The following is a 24294-nucleotide window of genomic DNA, read 5'->3' as shown; positions in this document are numbered from 1 at the left end:
TTTTTTTTAGTCATGCTCATTAATTTTGTCTATCATTCTTAGTCGGTTATTTTCAGCTTCATTTAGTTGTTCTATTATATTGTTTAAACTCCCGGAGATCTCAACTAATAAACACTCTGTAATCGGCAAAGAGCTTTATGTTACTGGTTATTTGTAACACCTTTTTAAAAAAAGATTATTTTATTAAAATAGTTACAAAATTAAAAATACTCATAAAACAAAATAGATGTTAATACGATAAAGTCTATGTCAATTCTGAATAGTGATTCCGGGGCCCGATGGATGGTCGCCGCAAAACTCCTGCGCTGGCAATATGCAAGAGTGGTCAAATATGCATAGTCAGGTGAAGACACACACATAACTCCTCCATCCCTAAAGGGAACGCAAGGGTGGAACAACTTGCGTTTTATCAACCATTTCCATATCGGATGTCGGTACGCGTCTCTTGTTTTTCATAATCCTTCTTCTCAAGAAACGTAGAAGCAAGAAACAGGTAATGGCGAGAAGAATTGTTATAACTGATGAAAAGGACCATTTGGAATAGTTGGTGTGAGATTTCAATAGCTCTATGGGTTCTTCTTGAGATGCCTGAAGTTGGAGTTCGTGAAGTTTATCCAAAGAAGTTTTTTCTAATTTGATTTTTTCCACTTGTAAAACGGGTATCACTTTTGCATCTTGTACATCTAGTAGACTAACAAGATGGCCATGAAACATTTTCTTCTCATTTTTAAAGACGTATCTAGCTGTGGTTATCGTGCAGTTAGGTGGTATTACAAAGAGATAAGTTCCCTCCAAAATTAATATTTCATTTTCAATGCAACTAGTTTGGATATTTTCACTTCTTGGAAATATTCCTATGTAGTGGGCGGGATCAATTTCTTCTATAATAGTGTTTCCAATGTGAACTGGAATTAGGCGGCACTGGTCCAAGTCTTGTTTGATTGAAAGCAGTGACGTAATACAATCAGGATGTTCAAGCATAGGTAGAAGATGGTTGTTCTTGCAGTAATAGTTTGGTTATAGGTAGATGCATCCTTCTTCATGGTACTCGTACTGGGTTTTACTCAGGGTTAGGTAAGTTGAAGGTGGAAGGAGAGTACATTGATTTTGATTAGGTATTGAAAACAAATGATAATGTTCAAATAAATCTGAATGCACTAATGGAAAATCTAGTAAAAAAACGATTTTCTTTTCTATTGCAAAAACGTTTGTCTCTACCACACTATAATATTTTAAATAGTCTGACACAGAAAATAGCAATTGATCTAAATTATGTGAGTTTTGAAGATCATCGACCAGTTTTCTAAGATCTTGAGGCGAAATTATGCTTCTGTGCAGAATCTTTAAAGCGGCAAAGCTGATTGCATTTTCTATTTCAGTTAAGAAATTCAATAACGAATCTAGAGTAACTTTAATCTGGTCCAGTACTTCATGTATTTCTAAATAGGCTAATTAAATTCTGTAGTATTTAGATCAGATATAATCTCGTTTATCTTGTTTTCGATTGACTTTTGATTATTTGTTACTGTTGTTACATTATTGTTTAAGTTTTGCATTAAATGATTTGTCAGAGAAATTTGCTTATTAACCTTTTTGATAACATTGTTTTGACTGTTCTCAAGTTCCAAAATGTTCTGATGAATTTCTTTAGCATCATCTTCATCTAAGTTACCTGTTATATATTTTATTAAGGATCCCATGGGGTTAATTAAACCTCTTTTAGATCGAGAAGGGAATAAAGAATTAATTTTTTGATTAACAACACTTATTTCATATCCTAAATATTTATAAGCTTCATATAAAGGAATTCGGTGTGTTAAGGAAGAGCTATTAATCGTTTTCTCTAATCTTTGATAATGATTTATGATTGATTTTACTTGATTATCCAATGGGCTAAGATAAGAAATGTATGCAAAGCAGTTTTAATTTTCGCCCCCAGTTTACCCAGTTTGAATGGCAGGATACCGGGGTTAGATTTCAAGTTATGAATTTGAACTCTCTGCGCTCGTGTCGGGTCTCGTTGCATCAAGTACAACAGTGTCATCAACCTGTAACACAGGATTTTGTGTCAGTTTTCTGGTGTTTTTAAATATTTGCTTGTGATATGTATTTTGAGCTGTAGTTACAGTTAAATCATTACTTTGCAAAATATGTTCAGGGGTGTACAAGGGATTTATTTTTGCTTGCCTATCGGTTAATCTTCGGTATGCAATTGCACCGGGTTGAATTACAGGGGCGTCTTTCCTGTTTTCATTTAACTTACTAATGACCTTTTGTTTATTTTCAGATGTTTTTTGGTATATTTCTTTGTACAGCTTTTGCATTGATTCCTTATGTTCATTGACTTGATTATTGATTAACAATACAGCGTTATCAATATCTATCGGTGCTTTAAGTTGAAGATGACCAAAAATCAAATCAATAGGTTTTTGTTTAGTCACAGAACTGTTATAACCCAATATTGCAAGATTGAGCTTTTCAACTGAATTTAAGTCTGGATTGGTAAGATTTAAAGTACGCAAATGTTCTAAGAGAGTTGAATGAAATCTCTCTACTATATATCCTAGACAAGGCGTCAGCATTTGTATTTTTCTTGCCTTTTTTATAGATGATATCGTATTCAAATTCCTCAAGTTTAAGTCGCCAACGAACTAAACGCGAATTAGGCTCTTTTAGGTTCATTAACCACTGTAGTGGTTGGTGGTCAGTAATGATCTTAAATTTTCTTCCAAATAAATAAGGGCGAAAATAGCGTGTTTCCCACACTATTGCTAAAAGTTCCTTTTCGATTACCGAATACTTTTGTTCTGCCGGATTCAAAGTCCTAGATGCATATGCAATAGGTTTATCCCGTCCTATAGGACCTTGTGAAAGAACACAACCTATAGCGAAATTGCTAGCATCAGTTGTCAGATTAAATTCTTTAGAAAAGTCAGGATATTGTAGCAATGGTTTATTAGTTAAAATAACTTTACAATCTTCAAATGTTTTAATATAAATAGGATCATTAACATTTATAGTTGCACCTTTACGAAGACAGCTAGTAAATGGTTTTGTTAATTTAGCAAAATTTGGAATGAACTTACGGTAATATCCTAACAAATCTAAGAAGGCTTTGATTTTCTTTGTGGTTTTAGGTATCGGGTAATGTTAGATGGCTTTAATCTTATCTGGGTTTGGTTTAATTCCGTCTGGTGTTATAATATGTCCTAGAAATGCAACTTCTTTTCTAAGAAACTCAGATTTATCGAGTTGGACTTCAAATTATTTTCACGCAATTTTTCAAAAACTTTTTTCAAATTTACAATATGCTCCTGAAGGGATGTTGAGAAGACGATAATGTCGTCCATATATACAAAACAAATTTTATTTTGTAGATCTTTCAGGACGTTATCCATCACGCGTTGAAAAGTCGCTGGAGCATTTTTGAGTCCAAAAGGCATGCGTAGATATTCGTAATGCCCGTTTTCAACGTTAAATGCTGTTTTTTTAACATCATCTGGGTGCATTTCGATTTGATAAAACCCCCTCGCCAGATCTAAAGTTGAAAAATACTGACAACGACCTAATTTGTCTAAAATATCGGATATATATGGTATAGGATATTTGTCATCGATTGTACGATCGTTAATTTTCCGATAGTCTACACATATGCGCCATTTCCTTTTTCCGGACGCATCCAATTTTTTAGGAACCACCCAAATTGGGGAGGACCATGGTGAATCGCTTGGTCTAATTATTCCTTGTTTTAGCATATCGTTAATTTGACGTTCTACTTCTGGTTTATGGATGAACGGATAGCGATAAGACTTGGTGTAAACTGGTAATTCGTCAACTGTTTTAATTCTGTGTTTTACTTGATTAGTGAAAGTGAGAGGAGAATTTTCACGGTGAAAAATGTCGGTGAAGGATCCACATAATTTTTCGATATGATATTTTTCTTCCGCGTTCATATGGGATGTTCGAATCAAGTTTGTAATTTCATTTCTATCATTAAATTCATTCGGGGTACTTTCAATGGAAACATTGTAGATCTCAAAATTAGCAGAATGACATGATTCGACTGGTATTGGTTCGAAAAGTTGAATATCTTGAATTTCGTCACTTAAATTTTGAATTTCTACAGTAGCGTATCCATTGATTGCAGTAGTTACACATGCTGGAATTTTACATTTAAGAATTTTTGTGTCTATTATTATGATGTCTCCATTTTGAAATTTACTGGTATTTTAAATGTTTCAACACTGCAAGGTTCAACTTGAGCATAAAATAAGAGTTTAGATTTTGATTCGTAATGAGATAAAGGTAGTTCTGCATCTGGTGTTAAAAGAACTTACTTTTGAAGATCTAATTTTACATTCATGTCTTTGAGAGTTTCATAGCCTATAAGGCCATCAAAGAAATGATGAAATTTAAAGATATAAAATTTCATATTTTTATGAGATGCAAATTCATTAAAAGCTGGAATTTCCATACAATAATTCCTGTTCGTAGTTTGGTAGTATTTTTACATATGGCAAATCTTTTTTGTCATAAATAGAATGTATCTCTATGAACCCTTTTTGTGTAACACGACCTCTTGAAAATTTTGATCTAAAGAATTTTTAGATTCAATTGCTTCAGACGTTTCTGCAATATTTTCGGGAAAATCAATTTCAAGATTACTTGCAGATTCTGGCTGGTCCGTATTTTGATAATAATAATACTCAGCATTTTCGCAAGAAGTAGATGGGTCTGATACATCGTAGTAATAATAATAAGGATTAGGATCAGCTGTTATATTATTAACTTGAAATGGGTTTTGTGGTCTAAAAGGCTTAATAGTACCATGAGATATGCCACTCATTGGAACTGGTTTTGGCAGATATTGAGCTCTCTGTGGATTTGGTTTCCACACGTTAGTTGGGTTTCTTGGAGGGCCAAAAACTTGACGATTTGTTGGAAAATGTTGAGGGGGTACTGGTCTCGGTTGAATATTAATTGGTCCACGAGGGAACGATGCTTGATTTTGAGGCACAAATTGCTGAGGTTGTGTATTATTGAAATTAGGCAAATATTGGTAATTTGGTAAAAATAAGTTTTGATGAGGATTATTACTGGTCTTAATCTGATGTTTAGGTTTGAACTGATTTTGATTTCCTTCCAAACGATTTGGATTTTCTATATGCCTGATATTACTTTCAGAAATTATAATTGTCTAGCTTTAGCTAAATCTTTTGGTTTCATTGCTCGAACTGTTGACCCTAATGGTTCCTTTAATCCTGCTAAAAATATTTTTGAAGCATGCAGATTATAAAAATCTTTTTTCACTCTGAATGTATTAATATCAGTTGTATCAGTATGGGTATCGACATAGTTATGTAAAGCACTTAAATTAGACATTACACGGGTATAAAATTGTAAAGAAGATTCATTGGCATGTTGTCTCAATTGATCTAAATCAAATAGTAAACCATTTTCGTCACGTTGATCTCCAAAATGAGCAATTAACGCACTTTTAACAGTTTTCCAATCTTTAGAAACACAACTACTGTATACTTCTCGGGCTTTTTCGATTAATTTTGCATAAATACCGTATATTAATTTTTTGAACACAATCAACTATCTCGTTGTTCCAATAAGTAATAATCAGCTTATTACTGGTTTCTCAATAACTAGATAGTTCTAGAGGATTGCCATCAAATTTTGGGACAATATCTAAGAGTTTAGTATCAAAAACTGGTGGAACCATTATTGGTAAACTTTTAGTAATAGTAAGGTTACTAAATAAATTTTCTAAAACTAAATTATCGTTTTCTGCAATAGAAATCGGTTGCTCTAAACCTAACTCGTTTTCAGTGTTTTCCAAAGTGAAATCAGAAGAATTCGAGGAGAATGACATAGACAGGAAAAATAGATATAATCAAGGATAACTTTCAGGAAGGAAGTCTTCATTCTTCTTTCTGCTGGTCGTACCGGTTTCTTCTACCTACCTTACGCACTACTTGTCCCGACGAACGCGTTGAACAATGTTTCCGGTCCACTTTCTTAATAATACAAGTTCGATTTTCGAATGAACGGTTGAAACCGATGAGATTTTCGCGATGAAATCCCTTTCGATATCCTACCGACTGCGCCACTTTATGTTACTGGTTATTTGTAACACCTTTTTAAAAAAAGATTATTTTATTAAAAAAGTTGCAAAATTAAAAATACTCATAAAACAAAATAGATGTTAATACGATAAAGTCTATGTCAATTCTGAATAGTGATTCCGGAGCCCGATGGATGGTCGCCGCAAAACTCCTGAGCTGGCAATATGCAAGAGTGGTCAAATATGCATAGTCAGGTGAACTAGAGTAAATGGTTTAAAAAGGTACTATTACCGTTTTCATTTATATTTTCCCACGGTAGTCTTTTAATAAGGTCTCCAAAGACCAATGTAAAAAGTTGTGGGGATATAAGGTCACCATGGCGAAAACCCTTGTTAATTGAAATTTTGTCGGTTCTCAGATCTTTCGTAATTTTTACACGGAAAGTAGCTCTTTTGTATATATTTTTAAGAAGGGTCGAATATCTTGAATCAATCCTTGCTCCATCAATCGCATGCAGGTACAGCCCATGTTTCAACAGAGTCAAATGTCTTATGATAGTCTATAAAGGCACATTGAATGTGAAGTTCATTATATTTTGTTGTCTTCTCTATTAACATTTGAATGATCTGTAAGTAATCCATAGTGTTGTGATACGAACGTACTAATGTAAATGCTACACCTTTTTTGTAACCCTGGGATGTTTAATTTAATTGTTCACGTATGTCAGTAATTTTTTATGTACAATTGTTCCCTTTATTTTGCGTAATTGTCAGCGTATCCTTTAAATAAACTACTAGGGCACCCATAGTACTGAATACCTTTTGAAATCCCGCCTGCCCTACCGGTTGATAGGCAGGAATTTACTTATTAGTCGGTTTGTAAGGTCCCTGTAAATAGTTTATAAAGGTGGGATAGAAGGCTTATAGGTCGATAATTTTTAATGTCTTTAATGTCGCCCTTTTTTAAAAGGTTCTTGTGAATTGACATTTTGATATCGCCTTCAAATAAACAAATCTAATAAGACAGGGTGGTTCAGTAAAAAGCGTATGTTACGTGCAAAAGTTTATTGATCCTTTGTGAACCGGTTTTGGCCCTTTAGGCCATCATCAGCACTCAAATTTGTCAGATAAAATTTTAAAAAAAGGGGTTAAGACAGCTTTGGGAAGTAATAAATTAAAAAATTAAAATTGAAAAGTAATACACATTACGTGGCTGATTGCGTGGTGGAATCCAGTGGATCGGTCTTGATCTGACGAATTTGAGTCCTGATGATGGCCGAAACCGGTTCACAAAGGATCAATAAACTTTTGCACATAGCATACGCTTTTTACTGAACCACCCCGTGTTTTTCACCGTGCACACTTGGCATTATCAGCAAATCTAATAAGCCCTGTAGAATTTGTTCCATAAAGTGTCCACCCATTGTTACATGGGGTTACAAGTTATTTTGTCTTCACCAGGTGATTTATGGTTTTTCATTTGTCCTAATGCCACCTTTATTTTCTCTTTTATTTCAGGAATTTTTTGTGAACCAACATTGCAAAAGGTTACTTTTTGAGTATCAGAATCGAACACAACAGAGGTGTATAAACGAGAGTAAAAGACTTCACCTATAGAGGGTGATTCAGGGTAAAGTGTCCTATTAAAAGTTCGGGGAAACTAATATACTATATATATAATAAGCTATCTACATGCTTTTTTATTTTTTTTTTGGGTGTTATAGCAGGCTATGATCTATACTTCAGAATTAGTTTAGATGGATCATCATGTCAGTGGATGTTTCGGATTCTACTCGAAATTATGAGTAACTTTTGTTCATATTTACTTATTCCTATCTCTTATCGTTTGTGAGAAAAAACAAATTTTTGTTTTTTTTGTCGAAAAAGAAGACTTTTATAAAGTTCGGTATTGTTGGCTGTGAATGATCCAGCGACTTAATATTTAGCCATAACTACTTATATTTTATATCAACATTGAATAGAGCAACAATTTATCTTTCAAATTGCATTACATGTTCCTATATCCATTTCTCGCCGTTTTCAAATACGTAATGGTTTCAATCCTCTGATTAGCTTGTAATGATCGACATAATTATGATCATAATAATACTTAAATCACTCACAAAGTTGACAATGGACAAAAACAAAAATTATTAATATCTTCAAAGATAAGTAGAAGTCCATTTTCTTTCTGTGGAGTTGTATGAAAACCAAATGGAAGGAATAACACACAGTCGTCTCCACAATATCTTTATTTTAGCATTCAATTTATCTTGTATACCACCGTTTTCTTTCCTTTCCTTACACTCTGCTGATCTGATCTAGAAACATGTGTAGGGGAGAGGGAGGCACTTGAGTTCCAAGAAAGACATGAAGCAGCACTGATGTTGATTCTAGTGGCTTCTGAAAACTTCTTATCATCATGCCATTTAGAAATACAGATAGTTCCATTTTAAAAAATGAGTTTAAGTTAGCAGCACTTGATTCAAAATCAAATATTTTTGATACACCCTGTATAACATATCTCTATAATTATTATGTAAGGATTTAATGACATGTATTGACTAGGTCAATAATTGTAAATTGTTGATTGTCGTAAAAGTCGCTGGATCATTCACAGCCGACAATACCTAAATAATTAAACGTCGTCTTTTTCGACAAAAAAAAATTAGTTTTTTCTCACAAACGGTAAGAGATAGGAATAGGTAAATATTAACAAAAGTTACTCAGAATTTTGTGAAGAATCCTAAAATGCAAAAATGTACAAGGTGTTCCATTTGACACTTTAAACTTGCAATTAAATTTGTTAGAATTGGCAACACTGCATTTTTGAAACCACAAAACTTTCTTCAACAGAACTCGCTCCTAAAAAAACTGAAAAAGTTATCTATATTAGTTTCCCAGAACTTTTAACAGGGCACTTTACTTGAATCACCCGGAATGTTTAGAGATTTTGTCTCGTCCAGTCAATATATGGTTATTCTCACTTTTCATTTTAACAATTATCCTTCTTCCAGGCGAAGGTCTCAATCTAAGAACTTTCATGTTAGAGTTATCCTCAATTACTATTTCAATTGTTTTCATATTAGAGGTTCTCACATCTCTGCTTACTTCCTTCTATACTTTCTTGGTGAGCTTCCGGTACTCTGTACGTTATTTTCCTTTCTTTTATAAGTTTTAGTGTGCTAGGCGTTAGCTTATTGTATTTTGGTGTTTAACTCTGTAAAAAAATATGTTTTTTTATTGTGCGGATGGCTTTGCTTATTTTGTCGGCCAGACGATTTAAGTTAATTCTCTCTATGTTGACAATGGGGTTAAATTTCTTCTCATTCTCTTCGGAAAGCGTCTTTGTAGACGATTACTTTATTTGCAGTTGGAAAAATATGCTTCTTGATAAGTTTGGCTCTTGCAACTCTTAGGTTTAAGGAATTGGTTTATTAAAACATATTTACTTTCCGTAAGAAGACAATAGTCAACCTGACTAAACCTATCCATAGCCTCATTAAAACTTTTCATTTACATTGTGAAATAATAGTGGAAAAATATAACTTCGGACAATTATTTTAATTAATAATTTTGCGGGATAACACGGATGTAATAGTATATTCTATATTAAGAGCGGAAAGTAGTTATTTGCCACTTGCACATGAAAATTGCAGCTTGAGGCGAAGCCGAACGCTGCAATCATGTAAAAGCGGCAAAAGTACTTTCGGCTCGAAATATAGACGATATTTTTTCGACGACTGCTGTGGGGTGGAGTAGAAGGACAATTCACATCATTTTCGTAGCTCGAACTCATTGTCACCGATAAATCACTTTGTCGGAATGGCTTTATTTCAAACAGGTATGTCAAGAGTTGTTATGAAAACGCCGAAAAAGTTGGTGGGTAGATTGTTAGTACGAAGCGAAAACGCTTTAGGACAGAAAATGATTCACTTTCTGTACACGTGCGGCAAATAACCACTTTCTGCTTTGAAATGGAAGCATACATGAGGTACTTTCAAAGTCAGTAGTCGAAAAAAACTTTTTTCAGTTTTTCAGTTTGGTCGGAAAATTTCACGAAAGCCTTTGAATAACAATGGACTTAAAAACATACCAAAAATAGCAAACTCCTCGAGAGCAGGCAGGGATTGTTCGCGGTCGTGTTACTAGAAAACAAAATTTGTTTTCTAATAAATACATTTAATTTTTGTTTATTTAATATTTAATAGTATCAAACCGTTGTTTTGTCGACTATCGCATTGAATGGAACCAGGCCTTCGCGATAGCATTGAATGGAACCATCTTTGAACAGTTCTAAAAAAGGTCCTAAAGGAAAAGGGAGTTCCGGCTCATTTATCCCTCTTAAGTGATACTCTAAACGGAACAAGTAAGGGGCAGATATAAAAATCACCAACCAACTACCAACATCTGTAAGATTGAACAAGGAAGGATGACAGACGGATGGAAGGAAAGAATTACGATTAGCGGAGTAGATCTCCAACTTCTGAAAACCAGATGACACCGTCTTGTTGGCTAGCACCCGAGACAAACTTCTAGCAATCCTGCATAATCTGTAAACTGAAAGTAGAAACTTTGGCATAGAAATCATAACTACTCAAAAACCAAATTGATGATCATCGATAGATGATAGCTATCTGGGAGCACTCTGATTTCAAACGAGAGAGACTGTTTGATATTTTGGTCATATACAGAGAAGAGACGAGGACAATCTGGAGCAATAATAGTTCAGGGGCAGGTAAAAGGTACAACGTCCAGAGGTCCACCAATACGCTATAGACTGACCAAATAAAAACATCCACTGACTTTACAGTAAGTCAAGCTGCATGCGGTGCCTATAATCGAGAAAAGTTTATAAGTTCAACAATAATCAAATTACAAAAATTCAACATTTAACATTTTAGTTTAATGAACACCTCATTCAATTCACTCTGTCTACTTCTCTCGGTCGTCCCATAAATTCGATACGTCTTCGGCGCTGTAAATTAATTTGTTACATACTTTTTTTGTTCACTTAGTGATCAAAACATTTAACTAACGGAACATTGCTAACCTAAAGACAAGTGCCTGGTGGCGTGTGGGTGACTTCATTTTGTGAGTGTGAATCCCGCGTTTCATTATTATTAAGTAGCTAGCCTCGGTATAATTACCACATGCATTCTTTTAAAAAAACTTTTCCTAACTATAAAATCCTGACTTTGTACAGTACAGTTTAAACTATTAACATTGTTGACGTTCGCTTGAGTGTGCGTTTCTCTCTATTTTGCCCCGTCGCCCAGAAAAACCAAACTGCCTGCATTCCCAGAGCTCCTAGAACTAACGCTAGAAACCCGCCACATAACTAAATTAAATTAATTTTCACTTAATGTGACCTACAAATAATGCCCTTGTAACTCTTAAATATTTCAGCACCGAACGGCAAAAAAAATCCGACCCACCTAGAAGCATATGTGGTGAGTGCGCCAATAGGAAAGATAATAAGGAGAAATGCACAAAAAAACGTCAAGACAAAAATTCCATAATACCTTGGTCAGTAGCTCATACTGCTGACCGAAATAATAACTGGAGGGGAGTTTATGGGCGACATGTATGGAATGGAAATTTCAGTACAATTACCACGAATATAGACCCTACAGCAAGCAGTGGAAGAGGTGAGTTGTTTTTCATGTTGTCTTGCCGACTGACTAAAAATTTGCACTGATGGGGGTTCTGTTCCCACTTTTCCCAACATACTTGTCAATTATTTACTGCGCTGAGACGTCCTTGACCAAAACCATCTGGTCGTCAGCAAAAACCTGATGGAACACTCGCTTTCCATCCTTCCTAACCATTGATTAGATACATATGAATCAGAGTGTTGGTTAAAGGCTCGAGTTCTTTGGTCACGCTCTCCACAATATCTTAGTCACTCCTTATTGCTGTCATATCGCAAAGTCGCAAACGACTTTCCTCAAGGCTTCAGACACACCACTCAACCAAATTCTTGCAAATACGTACGGTAGTCCCCTTTTATTCCATATTGCTGCCTCTCTTGTGTTTTTCCTGACCCTTCTCCACCTGGCTTTTTCGCCAATTAATCTGCTTCTCTCATTTCCTCACTCTGTCTCCCCTCCTATTCCAGCTCTCAAACTTTGCCCTTGCATACCAAACGCCTCAACCATGTTCTTGACTTGCTCTACCAGTCAAAGTAAGTTATAAACCTTGAGTAGCTAACGGTAGTTTAGCAATCTAAAACTGCCTTACTTTTTCCTTTGGCATACCTCGCGATGTTAAATACCTATTCCCAGCTCCTCTGCGCTCAACGCTAAAGCTATTTATATCATCCTTGTCTCACAACACATATGCTTATTCTACCCTCCATTTCTTACTCTTGTTGGCTGCCTCCTCCGTATCTATCCCTAAATTACTGCCGGACTCCTTCTTACTTACTTTCGGTCCACCCCTCTTCTTTCTTTTATTTATGAAAGTGGCAGTACCGTAACGTGCTATGGATGGCACTAAGAGTTTCCGTGACTTACCTAAAAACGGTAGTTACCTGTTACCTGACCCTTGTGTGGGGCTTAAACTTTTTTCTTAACCCAAATGTCTAGCAAAACCACTCTCAAGGTAACCACAACAACCTCCATTCTCCAAACCGCGGGAAAAACTTCCTCCTCAGTTTGCTTTTACGCTCTCTGTGCTCAGACAATTCAAATTCACATTTCAAATCGTCATACCATCATTAATATGCTATGAATTGTTCTCAGTATGCTTATCTATCTTCTCCTCTCCCTTTTTCTTATCCTTAGCATCTTTTTGAAAACCTTTCTTTTATATTTTCATCCTGTTTTGACTTTAGCCCCCACCGTGCTCCTCGCCCTCGCGAAACTTAGCTGTCTCCGGTTCATTCTCTCCTCTCTTTCGTACCAATTCGTCAGCCTCGTGTTTACCACTCTGTCTAATAGCTTCCCAAGTGTGGGCAGTAGACTTATTGGTCTAAATTCACCACTTATCTTGGGAAGCCACCTCAATCTCGTCTGCTTCCACAACTTCGAGAAAAGTTTTCTCAGATATTTGTTATGCATACACGTTCCGCATTTTATTTTTCCATTCCTACACATATCTCATACACTTATTGGGATCCTGTCGTCCCTGCCCGCTTTCTTCTTCAGTCTCATGATCACGCCCTCCATCTTCTCTTCCCTTATTAGGACATCGAAGTTCTGACCCTTCTCCGTGATCTTCCTCACTCTCACATACTTCTCTCTTCCACGCTTACCTCTGAATGGTACTCCTTCAGAATTGCATTTAATCCCCCACTCACCTCTAATTTCCCACATCTTATCTCAGGAGTTACTTTCAGGGAGCCCATCGATCTGTTCCGTTGTGAGCTGTGTGTGTGAGGTTGTTTCTTTTTTCCCTTAACCATTATTTTCAAAACCTTTCTGTTGGCGTATTACTTCCCCTCCTCTTTTGTTGTTCATTTGCGTTCCACCTGTTTTCCCGGTACTCCTTTTTTGCTTTTCCGATCTCCATCCTTGGTCAAGTACTGGTAATTAAATATACAGGGTGGTCCGAATTAATTGTAGGATACTTAAAGGGTAGAAAGTACATGAAAAATAAACGCCAAAGTGCCTTATAAACTAGGGTCGGAAAGTGCCACCTAGCGGAGCTAGCAGGCCTTAAAGGTGTGCCCCTAAATAATAATAATAATTCAATTTCTACTTAGTTTTAATTTGCGTTACTGTTTATCTTTTCTTATTACGATAACATTAATTTGTCATTTTGAAGGTAAAAAATACAGTTTAATTTCTAGTGCAACTTTTTTTCATCATGCATTAGCTTAAAAAAATGACGATATCTGAAAAACTGTGCAAAATAAAAAGAAATCACGACAAGCTTTTTTAGGACAATGTATGGGCTACCACATGTGCCATATCAGAATGCCAAAAAACACAACTAAAAGAAATTTGAACTTGTCAAACTTTTTGAACGGCTCTCGTATCTGTTCAGATTATTTTTAAAAATCAAAAAAAAATTCCAAATGGTTACTTAAAAATGGTGAACATGCATGCCAAATTACATTCGCGTAACTTTTTTCATTTAGGAATTAAAACTAAAAAACTGATTTTAGGGGCACACTCTTAAAGCCTGCTTTTTTCCTGCGGCACTTTTCGACCCTAGTTTATAAGGCATTTTGGCGTTTATTTTTCATGTACTTTCTACCCTTTAAGTATCCTACAATTAATTCGGACCACCCTGTACTATTCCCATTCTCACATGACAACCCGTGTTTGGCTTTGCGCTCCTAAAAAATAAAATTATACTATTGTAATTGTTTTCTCTGCATATTAGTGATTTCCTGGATGGCGGTTGGGTTTTGAGATGACTTATGTTTTCAGTTCTTCACCCTGATCAACCCAGGACGTTAACAGTCAGAGAATGTGCTCGAAGTCAAGGATATCACGATGAGTATATTTTCACAGGCTCTTTACAGGACATGTACGAACAAGTTGGAAACAGTGTGCCTCCAATTCTAGCTACTGCAATAGGAAGAGAGATTATGAAGAGTTTGTAAGTGTAAGTATAGACTTAAAATATTCGTTACTTTAATGTTAAACTGTTTAAAGTCTTTATTATTATGTTTTTAAACCTAGTTTTATACATACTATCTTGAATATTTTAGCTTTGTAAATTAGATTTAAGTAAAGGCGCATGGGTAAAATTAAAAAAATATATATATTCCCATTTTTAGCCGCATATTGGTGATATTAGAAATTAATATTTTTAGAGTTAACTTATTTCAAATAACTTTAACCGTTGTTTTCATTTTTGATTTCACGCATTAGATATATTTCAGTTAATTTTTTGTTTGTAAACATGATAAAAATGATTGATTCTCTGTATCACTTTTTTGATTTGAAATACCAGAATTTCAAATCAATTTATTTAAGTTTACTCACTCTAAAATAAGCATATTATAATTATTTTTGATTTATGTCCTGTTGTTGACTTTGCGATATTTTTTATTGAGAGTTTGTGGTTAAGCCATTCGGCTTTTAGATAAGTGTTGTGTTATGTTTTTTATGATTTTCAATATTTTAATAAAAGTTAGTCGTTTTGTTTTGTTTAAAGTCATATTTGTTTTATTTTATTTAAGATTTTGTTTAATATGAGACATACCGATAGAGATTAGTTGCTTGACCCTATTTAGGGGTCAAACTATATTCTTTACCCACCATCAAGCAAAACCACTTCCAAGGGAACCCATCATTCTCCGCTGTTTCCAAAAATTATGGGGAAAGGAAGACCTGTACCTTTAATATATTTAAAAAAAGAAACAGAAATACACTGTTTTAATTTTAACACTTATTCCTTCACTTACATAAATGCCGGGTCCCGTGAGGCGACAGTCTATCACTTCCAACCGCCTACGCACTTCGTGCACCCTTCTCCCTTTTTCCGAATTATTCAACTCCTACCACTTGCTCATCACCCACTCTTTCATTCACTTCTTGATACCCTTTCGTTCCCAGAGAGCGTACTCCTCACGGTTCTCCTGCTAGAGTCCTGAAACATAACCCTGGCCGCTCTCGCTCGGCACTTTCACTTCTTCCTCAATCGCTTAAAGTCTTTTCCTTTCTCTCTTATCCCATTTCACCACCTGAGTTTCCGTCACTACGGTCCTGTGACACCTTTCCGCAGTCAGCAGAAACTTTCTTTCAGCAGCGAGATGTCATTTAGACCTTAACCCCCAGATCTCACCCCTGTACAGAGCCGCCGGTATCCCCACGCACTTCATCACCATTTTCACTTTTTCCTTGTCTATCTCTCTTGTTCCTACATAACCCTTGCTGCCACTCCACTCACTCGCGCTCTTACTCTCGTCCCATGCTCCACAAACCATCATTTCCTGTCTACCCTTACTCCCCAAAAGCCTCTACCCACTCATCGCACTGGGTTCTTGCTTCTCCCATTCTCACCACAGGAGAGAATACTCATAATAACGTATTCTCCTGGCCTCATAATAACGTATTCTCCATTTTCTCTCCCACTTTTTACATACTTTGCAGGCTTCCTTCCACTTCTCGATCACTTTAACACACAGTTCAGCGACCAAAACCATCTGATTGTTGTCAAATTCCTGTCCGTACACACAGCCATTCTTCTTTCCAACCACTCGTTCATATACACTTCCACAGGGTCTCATCCTCTCATTCATTTGCTTCCCATCCTCTCTTTCATGTTCATATTAAAGGCGGTTTTCAGGTTGAACGTGACCACCAATACGTGCCACCCTCTCCTGTTAAACTCATCCACTCTGTAAAAACACCGTCTGGACACCTCTACTGTGTCCTTCAACCTCCTAAATCCTAAATGCCTTCTGCACGTCCTCCCCTTCCTTTCATACCAGTTCGTCGTCCTTTCAATCACTAGTTTGTCCAAAATATTTTCCAGAGTGCGCTGATTGGCCTATACCTGCCGGGTTTTGGCAGCCATCTTATCTTCGCCTTCTTCCACACGTGCCGTCAGCGGGGGCGTCCTTCTCCCAGGACAGAGAACGCAGATGCAACTCTGGGAACTTCCCGAAAGGGAGAATTCCTGGACTTGTAGCAACTTCCTCTTCCAGACCTATCCCTTTGGTCTACAGCGATGGGAGGGTAAAAAGCAGTAGTCTTGCTTGACTAGAGACTTTGCCCCGATCGAAGCAAGAAGACCCCCTGCCAAAGAATACTGGCGCGCAAAAACAGAGATTTTTGATCGCCTAAAAATAAAAATAAATAATAATAAAGGATGAAGGTCGAAGTAACTTAAATGAACCGTTCCGTACCGCTCGTATTTCTTATCTCCGCGTATCAGTAAGTAAATAAATAGGCACATACCGTTCGTCCGGTATTTGTTCGGTTTTGCTGCTTAAACACCGTACCGTTAACCGTTGTAAAGATTTAAACTGTAAATTGGGGCACTGTCATTATTTTCCGTGGTTTTCCGTTTAGGGTAGTACTGGTAAAATGACGCCGGTTAAAGTAAACTTTTTGATAAGGGTCAGGTAGTCTTTCTGGACCTGTTCGTTTGCTTGACTCCAGGGAGTTGGTGGAGCAAGCAGAAACGGAAATTCCCGTAATTCGTTTACTTGGCTCCGGGGAACCGGTGTGGTAAGCGAGTTTGGGAACTAGAGGGATTAGTTGCTGTGTGACTGGCAACGTCTCCAGACTAAAAACTTCCGTTGCATGACGCTGGGGAACTAGTGTGCAACGGGGGCTCTATTTGTCGGATTCCGGGGAAACTGGTGCGACTTGTAGAGGTGGGGTCAAGAAACAAAACCCGCAATACAGTTGATTTAGTGAATACAGTTGTTTCACTGTACTCTTGTTTATTTATCCTTTAATCCTAAAAAAAGCTTGTATTGGGGTGGTCTAAATTCAATCAATAACCCTGTACCAAACCAACATATTCTTATATGATACATTCATAAGTCTCACAGGCACCTTGACGCCTTTTTTACAGAGACTTCTTCCAACTAGTACCTAATCCCTGCTGAGAATCTTCACATGGGTGTAGGACGACATGCTGAGTCGTAACTCTTGAAGAATCAGCTACACTAGCTAAAAAAATCACCTCACTTCTTAAGGGTATAATTAAATCTTCCTCTAGTGAAATTTCCTCATTTTCCCCATAATGAGTCTCATCAAGAAATTTTCCTCGGACCTCAGCGCCTTCCATTTCGCTCTTAGATCCATTTTAAAATTTGCATCACCGGAACATAGAAGTTTGGCGTCAGAACATCCATGCTTTTCTGAGGTTGGTTTTCCATTGCTTCCAAACGACTATCAATCGTTTGAACGCCCAGATCCCGCATTGTTGGTAGCAACGATGAATGATCGTTAGAGATAGCTGTGTGTGAATGTGTCTGACTCTGAACTGAACTTGTTGTTCAGTTTGAAAAGATATTGATATCTTTTTATCACACAAATCACTCCTGGTATTTTTTTACAGGGATGTTAAAAAATAGATAGTTTGTAGGTAGTTAATTGTTGAGCGGTTTTTGTTTTTTGGGAATTAATCAATTTTGAATGATTGACTGGCGGTAAATAATAAGCCTCGAATTGATTTGAGTATTCCGCTGGAATTCGAGAGGTCTACACCGGGCGTGTTAATTAGGCTACATCCCTTGAGGAGATCAAGCGAATTGGTCGAGGCGTGTGACATTAAATCCACAAATCTCACCAGGAAGAGCTATCATTATTTTTGGAAGACGCCCTGCTGCAGCAGGGGAAGAAGATTCTAAAAAGCCAGAGGTTTCCACGTTCTTCGAGACCGTCTCGGGTTTGAGATAAACCCTTTGGCATCACAGCAGATAAAGGATTATTCTATAGTGCGGGGAGAGAGGGGCGTGACGTGCGGTGATATTAAAAGAACAGTAACAGACTGTAAGTAAAGTAATTTCTTTTTAGAATTAAGAATCTTTCGAACTCATAGATAACAGTATTGTAGCAGTAATTTTTAGTTTTGAATTTTGTGAGAGAAGGTAATTATATAATAGTGTTACGATTTTCCCGTGGGTTCACACAAAGTCAATTTAACTCAACAATTAATAAATTTATTTACACTTCAAAACACTCCGTACAATAATTAATTCAGCTCCTAAAAACACTACTACAATTCCACAATTACTTCGCTATTTAAACTTTACCGCGTTCCCAAATACACTACTACTACGGTTGACACCGCGTCTTTTATATTCGCAAACCACGTTCTAGAATGACCGTCGGATCGTCCCGATCCGCTTCATCTAATCCCTGGTATTTCTTGAGTCTGTCCAGATGGACAATTTTCATCTTGCCTTTGGGGCTGCGTTGAACTCTGTACACGACGTCGTTTAACCTTTTTACCACATTGTAAGGTCCCTCCCAAACAGGTGTTAATTTCGGTGATTTGCCTTTCTTCCTCTGAGGGTTAAACAACCAAACTTTATCATCCTTCTGGAACCCTCCCGAATTGGCCCTCAGATCATAACGAGCTTTCATCTTGTCGCTAGTTAGATTCAAACTTTCCCTGACCAGATCATGGACGTTCAGTAATCTGTCTTGCAACTCGTCAACGTAGTTCTCAATGTTCGTGCTTTGGCCTGTTGGAGATCCGAACACCACATCACATGGAAGTCGCAGTTCTCGACCAAACAGAACTTTAGATGGTGACTGTCCCGTTGAGTTATGGACTGCTGCTCTATAAGCCATCAAGAAGAGCGGAATATGCTGGTCCCAATCTTTCTGATGCTGATCAACCACCTTTGAGAGATGTTGCTCTATGGTCTTATTAAATCTCTCGACCATTCCATCCGACTGAGGATGAAGCGGCGTTGTTCGGGTCTTCCTAATGCCTAGCAGGTCACAGAGCCTCTGAAAGAGCTTGGACTCAAAGTTTCGTCCCTGATCAGAGTGTAACTCCAACGGCACACCAAATCTACTGAAGACATTTTCGACGAGAATATCAGCGACTGTGCTGGCTTCTTGATTTGGAATCGCAACCACCTCAGGCCATTTGCTAAAGTAATCCATGGCAACAAGAATGTACTTGTTGCCTCTGTTGGTCTCCGGAAAAGGCCCAGCGACGTCTATGGCTAAACGTTCGAACGGCAATCCTACGTTGTACTGCTTCATAGGTCCCCGGGATCTCGTCTGTGGTCCGTGGCTAGCTGCACAAATGGAACATTGTCGACACCATGATTTCACGTCTTGGCAGTAGTTCACCTAGTAAAAGCGTTGCCGGATTTTGTCCAAAGTCTTATTTACTCCCAAATGAGCACCAGTCTTTCCATTGTGAATTTCCTCCAGTACGTGGTCGACCCTTCCTCTGGGAACTACCAGCTGCTTCCTTATCTCTTTTCCATCGGCACTCTCCCAAGCTCTTTTTAGCAAGCCGCCTTCAACCACAAGCGAGTCCCACTGAGCCCAAAGTGCTTTGAACGTCAGGCCTTTGCTAGAGATTTCTTGCCATGTTGGTCTTGGCTCGCTTTGTTCCTTTCTCAACAACAATGGGCCTATGTCGCTGTCTTCTAGTTGATCCTTCCTAATCTCATCGGGACTCCATTCATCATCGGTCTTCAGCTGAACCATTCTGATGGACACAACTCCTTCACGTTGTTCCGTTTTCTGGCAATGTTTGCAATCTTCGGCGCAAGGTCTTCTTGATAGAGCATCTGCGTTATTATGCAGCTTTCCGGGTCGATGCTTGATGTTGAAATTATACTGCTGGAGTTTTTCAAGCCATCTTGCTACTTGTTTCCTACTGAAGTATTCTATAACATGTTCTTCTCCGTTTTGGATTTGAGACAATACAGCTCCAATACCAGAATTACTGGCATCTGTGTCTAAAATGAACTTTCCTTTTGGTTGTGGATAACTGAGGATGGGACTGGAGCAAAGTGATGCCTTTAACCTTCTGAACGCCTGATCACATTGGGTATTCCAACAGTAGGGTGTTTTGTCCTCAGTAAGTTGATGTAGCGGAGCTGCGATGTTGGCAAATCCTTCCACAAACCGTCTGTAGTAGGTGGCAAGTCCTAGAAAGCTTCTGAGTTCGTGTTTATCCTTTGGTACTGGCCATTCTCTAATTACTTGGATCTTCTTGTCGTCCGTCTGGATTCCGTCGACCGTCACCACATGCCCAAGGAATTCGACTTGCTTTTGGAAGAACCAACAGTTTTTGGCGTTCAATCGAAGATGGGCACCACCTATTCTAGCAAATACTTCTTGCAAGTTGTCCAGATGTTCTTCAAAAGTTTTTCCCATCACCATGATATCGTCCAGATAAACCAAGCAAGTCTTCCAGTTAAGGCCACGAAGCACAATTTCCATTAGTCTTTCAAACGTAGCAGGAGCATTACAAAGTCCGAAGGGCATCACATTGAATTGGTACAGCCCATTTCCAGCAGAAAAAGCAGTCTTCTCCTTATCTTGCTCCTCAATGCCAACTTGCCAGTACCCACTCTTCAAATCTAAAGTGGAAAACCAACAGGATCCTGCCAAAGTCGTCAGTGTGTCGTCGATACGGGGAAGTGGATAGCTGTCCTTTTTGGTCACGTCATTCAGTTTTCGGTAATCTACACAAAATCTGCTTGATCCATCTTTCTTAGTGACCAGAACAACAGGTGATGACCAAGGGCTGCAGGATTCTTCTATAACTCCGTCGTCAAGCATCCTGTCCACTAATTCCTGCACTTCCTGTTGTTTGGCTATTGGTAGTCTCCTAGGTGGTTGTCGAATCGGTTGTGCATTGCCGGTGTTAATTCGGTGTTTTACAATGGTAGTTTTTCCCATATTGTTCGGTGTTCCAAATATGCTACCATGGTCCAAAATCAGTTTCCGAGCCTTCTTCAGTTGTGGTGTTGACAGATGTTTCCAGGTCTTTTCAAGTTCATTTAAGAGCTTGTTTTCCCCCAACTGCTCCTCCTGTTCTGGTAACCCATCGCAATTGGTTATTTTGACTACAGGCTCGAATACCGCAATAATTTCGCCTTTGTTGATTTTTACGTCGTCTGAAAAAATGTTTGCAACTCTTATTGGGACTTCACTTCCTCCATTTACAAGTGATTTCCCAATGAGGCATCTTCCTGGTCGGTCCGGGTTCCGTACAAGTCCAACACAGCTCCCAGAATTCTGCTCCAATTGTCCAATGATTATTTGCTCGGAATTGCCGCTTATTTTTACTGTCTGAGATGCCAAAACATTAATGGGTGACTCATAGCGGTGATTGGTTGACAGGATGAACTCTTCACTTCCAAACCTTAGGATATTTTGCTCGGGATTAAAAGAAAATCCATGTTGACGAATCAGGTCCATTCCCAGAATAAATTCATCTTCAATATCTGCTACTAACACGGTGTGGTAAAACGTAATCCTTCCAAGGCAAATCTTGACTGTTATTTCTCCTAAAACTTTAGCCGATTCTCCAGTCACAGTGCGCAGGAGAATACTTCTTCGTAAAGGCTTAACTTGACTTTTATCCACAAGGTTTGACCGGATCAAAGATACTGCCGCACCGGTATCCAAAGTAAAAGTAACGTTCATCGCATCCACCTTTCCATCTACGTTCAGGCTTCCCATTGATCTACCCAGGCTTCTGATGGAGATAATTCTGGGGGCTTTGTCTTCGCTAGTCAACATTCGCCCCGTAATGTTGACTAGTGGGAGTTTTCCTGGTCCCTTCTGGATGGTTGTACGTCCCTCGTTGGAGAGCGGGACGGTATCCTTACTCGACAATCTCGTTTAATGTGTCCCGTACGTCCGCATCGATAACACTCCACTCTAGTGATCGGGCGTGACCGTTCTACCTGTGTGGACTGGCCATTTGCTAATGCTGCCATTTGTTGCACTATTTGGCCGAACATTGATTCAATTCTATTCATTGGTGTAGCAGCATGATCGGCTGGCGGTTCTCTCTCCTCTTGAATAGTCACGGCCCTGATCCTTGGCTTTAAGTCATTGCACGCAGCTTCAACTTCCAGCGCTCGAACCAGTAATTCGCTGCTGTTGCTTCCTTTGAACATCTTCAGCATTTTTTTTACTTCCAGATCTCGAATCCCATCTACAAAATACTGTGCCACAAGTTCTTCTTTGATTTCATCCGGGACGGCTGGGTAAGCCAGATGCATAAGGCGACGAATTTCGGCCTCAAACTCTTGTAAATTTTCACCAGTTTTCTGCAGTCTTGCCTTTAATTGTGTTTGGTACACTCCTTTCCTATGCTGATCCCCATAACGTCGTTCTAATGCAGCTACTAATGCGTCATAGTTGCTTTGTTGGGCGATAGGCAGAGTCTGTAACAGTTCCAATGCAGGTCCTCGTAATGCCACCACCAGTGCTACAGCCTTTTCCTCGTTACTCCATCTATTTGCATTTGCAGCGGCCTCAAATTGGAGTTGGTACGTTGCCCATGAAGTTTGACCGTCGTATGTGGGAGGCTTGATCTTGTTGAGCCCGTTTCCGGTGATCACTGTAGAGCTGGGTCCTCTGCTGTCAATTTTCTGCTCTAAGTCGCGTAGCTTTATCTCAACATCGTTCTGAATTTTATTAATGTCGTCCCGAACATCATTAATGTCTTCCCGAACATCCTTTAATTTTTCCTCAACATCACACTCCATCTTTTCAAGACTATGGATTTCTCTCTCTGGATACTCTTGGATTTCTGTTTTGGTCCCCGCTAGAACGTTCAATACTTCTTCGTTACGTTTTTCTTGCCGCTCTCTATCTTCTTGACGCATTTCCATATCTTGTTGTCTCATTCTTTCTTTTTCTTCCTTCTCTTGTTGTCGAATCCTTTCTTGTTCTTCCTTCTCTTGTTGTCGAATCCTTTCTTGTTCTTGTCGAATCCTTTCTTGTTCTTCCTTGTCTTGTTGTCGAATCCTTTCTTGTTTCTCTTCTTGTTTTTCAAGCATTGCCATAATAGCTGCAAATTGGGCCTCTATGTTTGCACTTTGACGTCTTGTTATTGGCATAAAATAAATTTAACACACCACTGTTCCGAAAATCTCTAGTCCGGTTCTGAACACAAGTCTCTAACCCGAAGTTTAGTTCCAATTTACGTCGCACTAAAGTCTGATCGCACTTCTGACACCAATTGTTACGATTTTCCCGTGGGTTCACACAAAGTCAATTTAACTCAACAATTAATAAATTTATTTACACTTCAAAACACTCCGTACAATAATTAACACAGCTACTAAAAACACTACTACAATTCCACAATTACTTCGCTATTTAAACTTTACCGCGTTCCCAAATACACTACTACTACGGTTGACACCGCGTCTTTTATATTCGCAAACCACGTTCTAGAATGACCGCGAAACGCTTCGCGGGTTGCCTTGACCATTCAAGAATTTTCCAGGTAGCGCTTCCTAACTGTGGCCTACTTTAATACGCGCCCGGCCAGATATTGCGGCGCATCGGTTTCATCCCGAAGCGAGCGCCCGTTAAGAAGTATCGAGCATAGTAGGCCCAGACCGTAACAATAGGTTAGTTTAGGTTTATTTGTTGTCCTAATAACACAACGTTTTGGCATCCCTGTATGGTATTTCTTGTTTTGCTGAATTTAAATTCTAAATTCATTTGTTATTTTATTTTGTGGTTCGACACTAGGAGTGATTTTTTGTGAGGTAAAAATGTTCAAAACAAACGGGCCTTCTTGTACTGTTGGAGAGAAACGGGACGGCAGTCAGGAATCCGTTCAGGAAAGTGAGG

The 24294-nt window shown here is 38.2% G+C and overlaps 1 protein-coding gene across 2 annotated transcripts in view; it reads left to right on the top strand.

The window, feature by feature from the left end:
* Nucleotides 1–15173, top strand: part of LOC145726601 (DNA (cytosine-5)-methyltransferase PliMCI-like) — a 41375-nt gene extending 26202 nt beyond the window's left edge. For both annotated transcript variants that reach the window (XM_081975764.1, XM_081975765.1), the window contains 2 exons: nucleotides 11483–11724; nucleotides 14455–15173. In XM_081975764.1, coding sequence (XP_081831890.1) covers nucleotides 11483–11724; nucleotides 14455–14630 — 418 coding nt within the window. In that variant the 3' untranslated portion in view covers nucleotides 14631–15173. The remainder of the gene's footprint in view (nucleotides 1–11482; nucleotides 11725–14454) is intronic.
* The last annotated feature ends 9121 nt before the right edge of the window (nucleotides 15174–24294 follow it).

Source organism: Ips typographus, linkage group LG3, assembly GCF_016097725.1.
Source record: "Ips typographus isolate SLU linkage group LG3, UJ_Ityp_2.0, whole genome shotgun sequence".
Lineage (NCBI taxonomy): Eukaryota > Metazoa > Arthropoda > Insecta > Coleoptera > Curculionidae > Ips > Ips typographus.
Note: the sequence above shows the minus strand (reverse complement) of the source record. Positions and strands in the feature narration are given on the sequence as shown.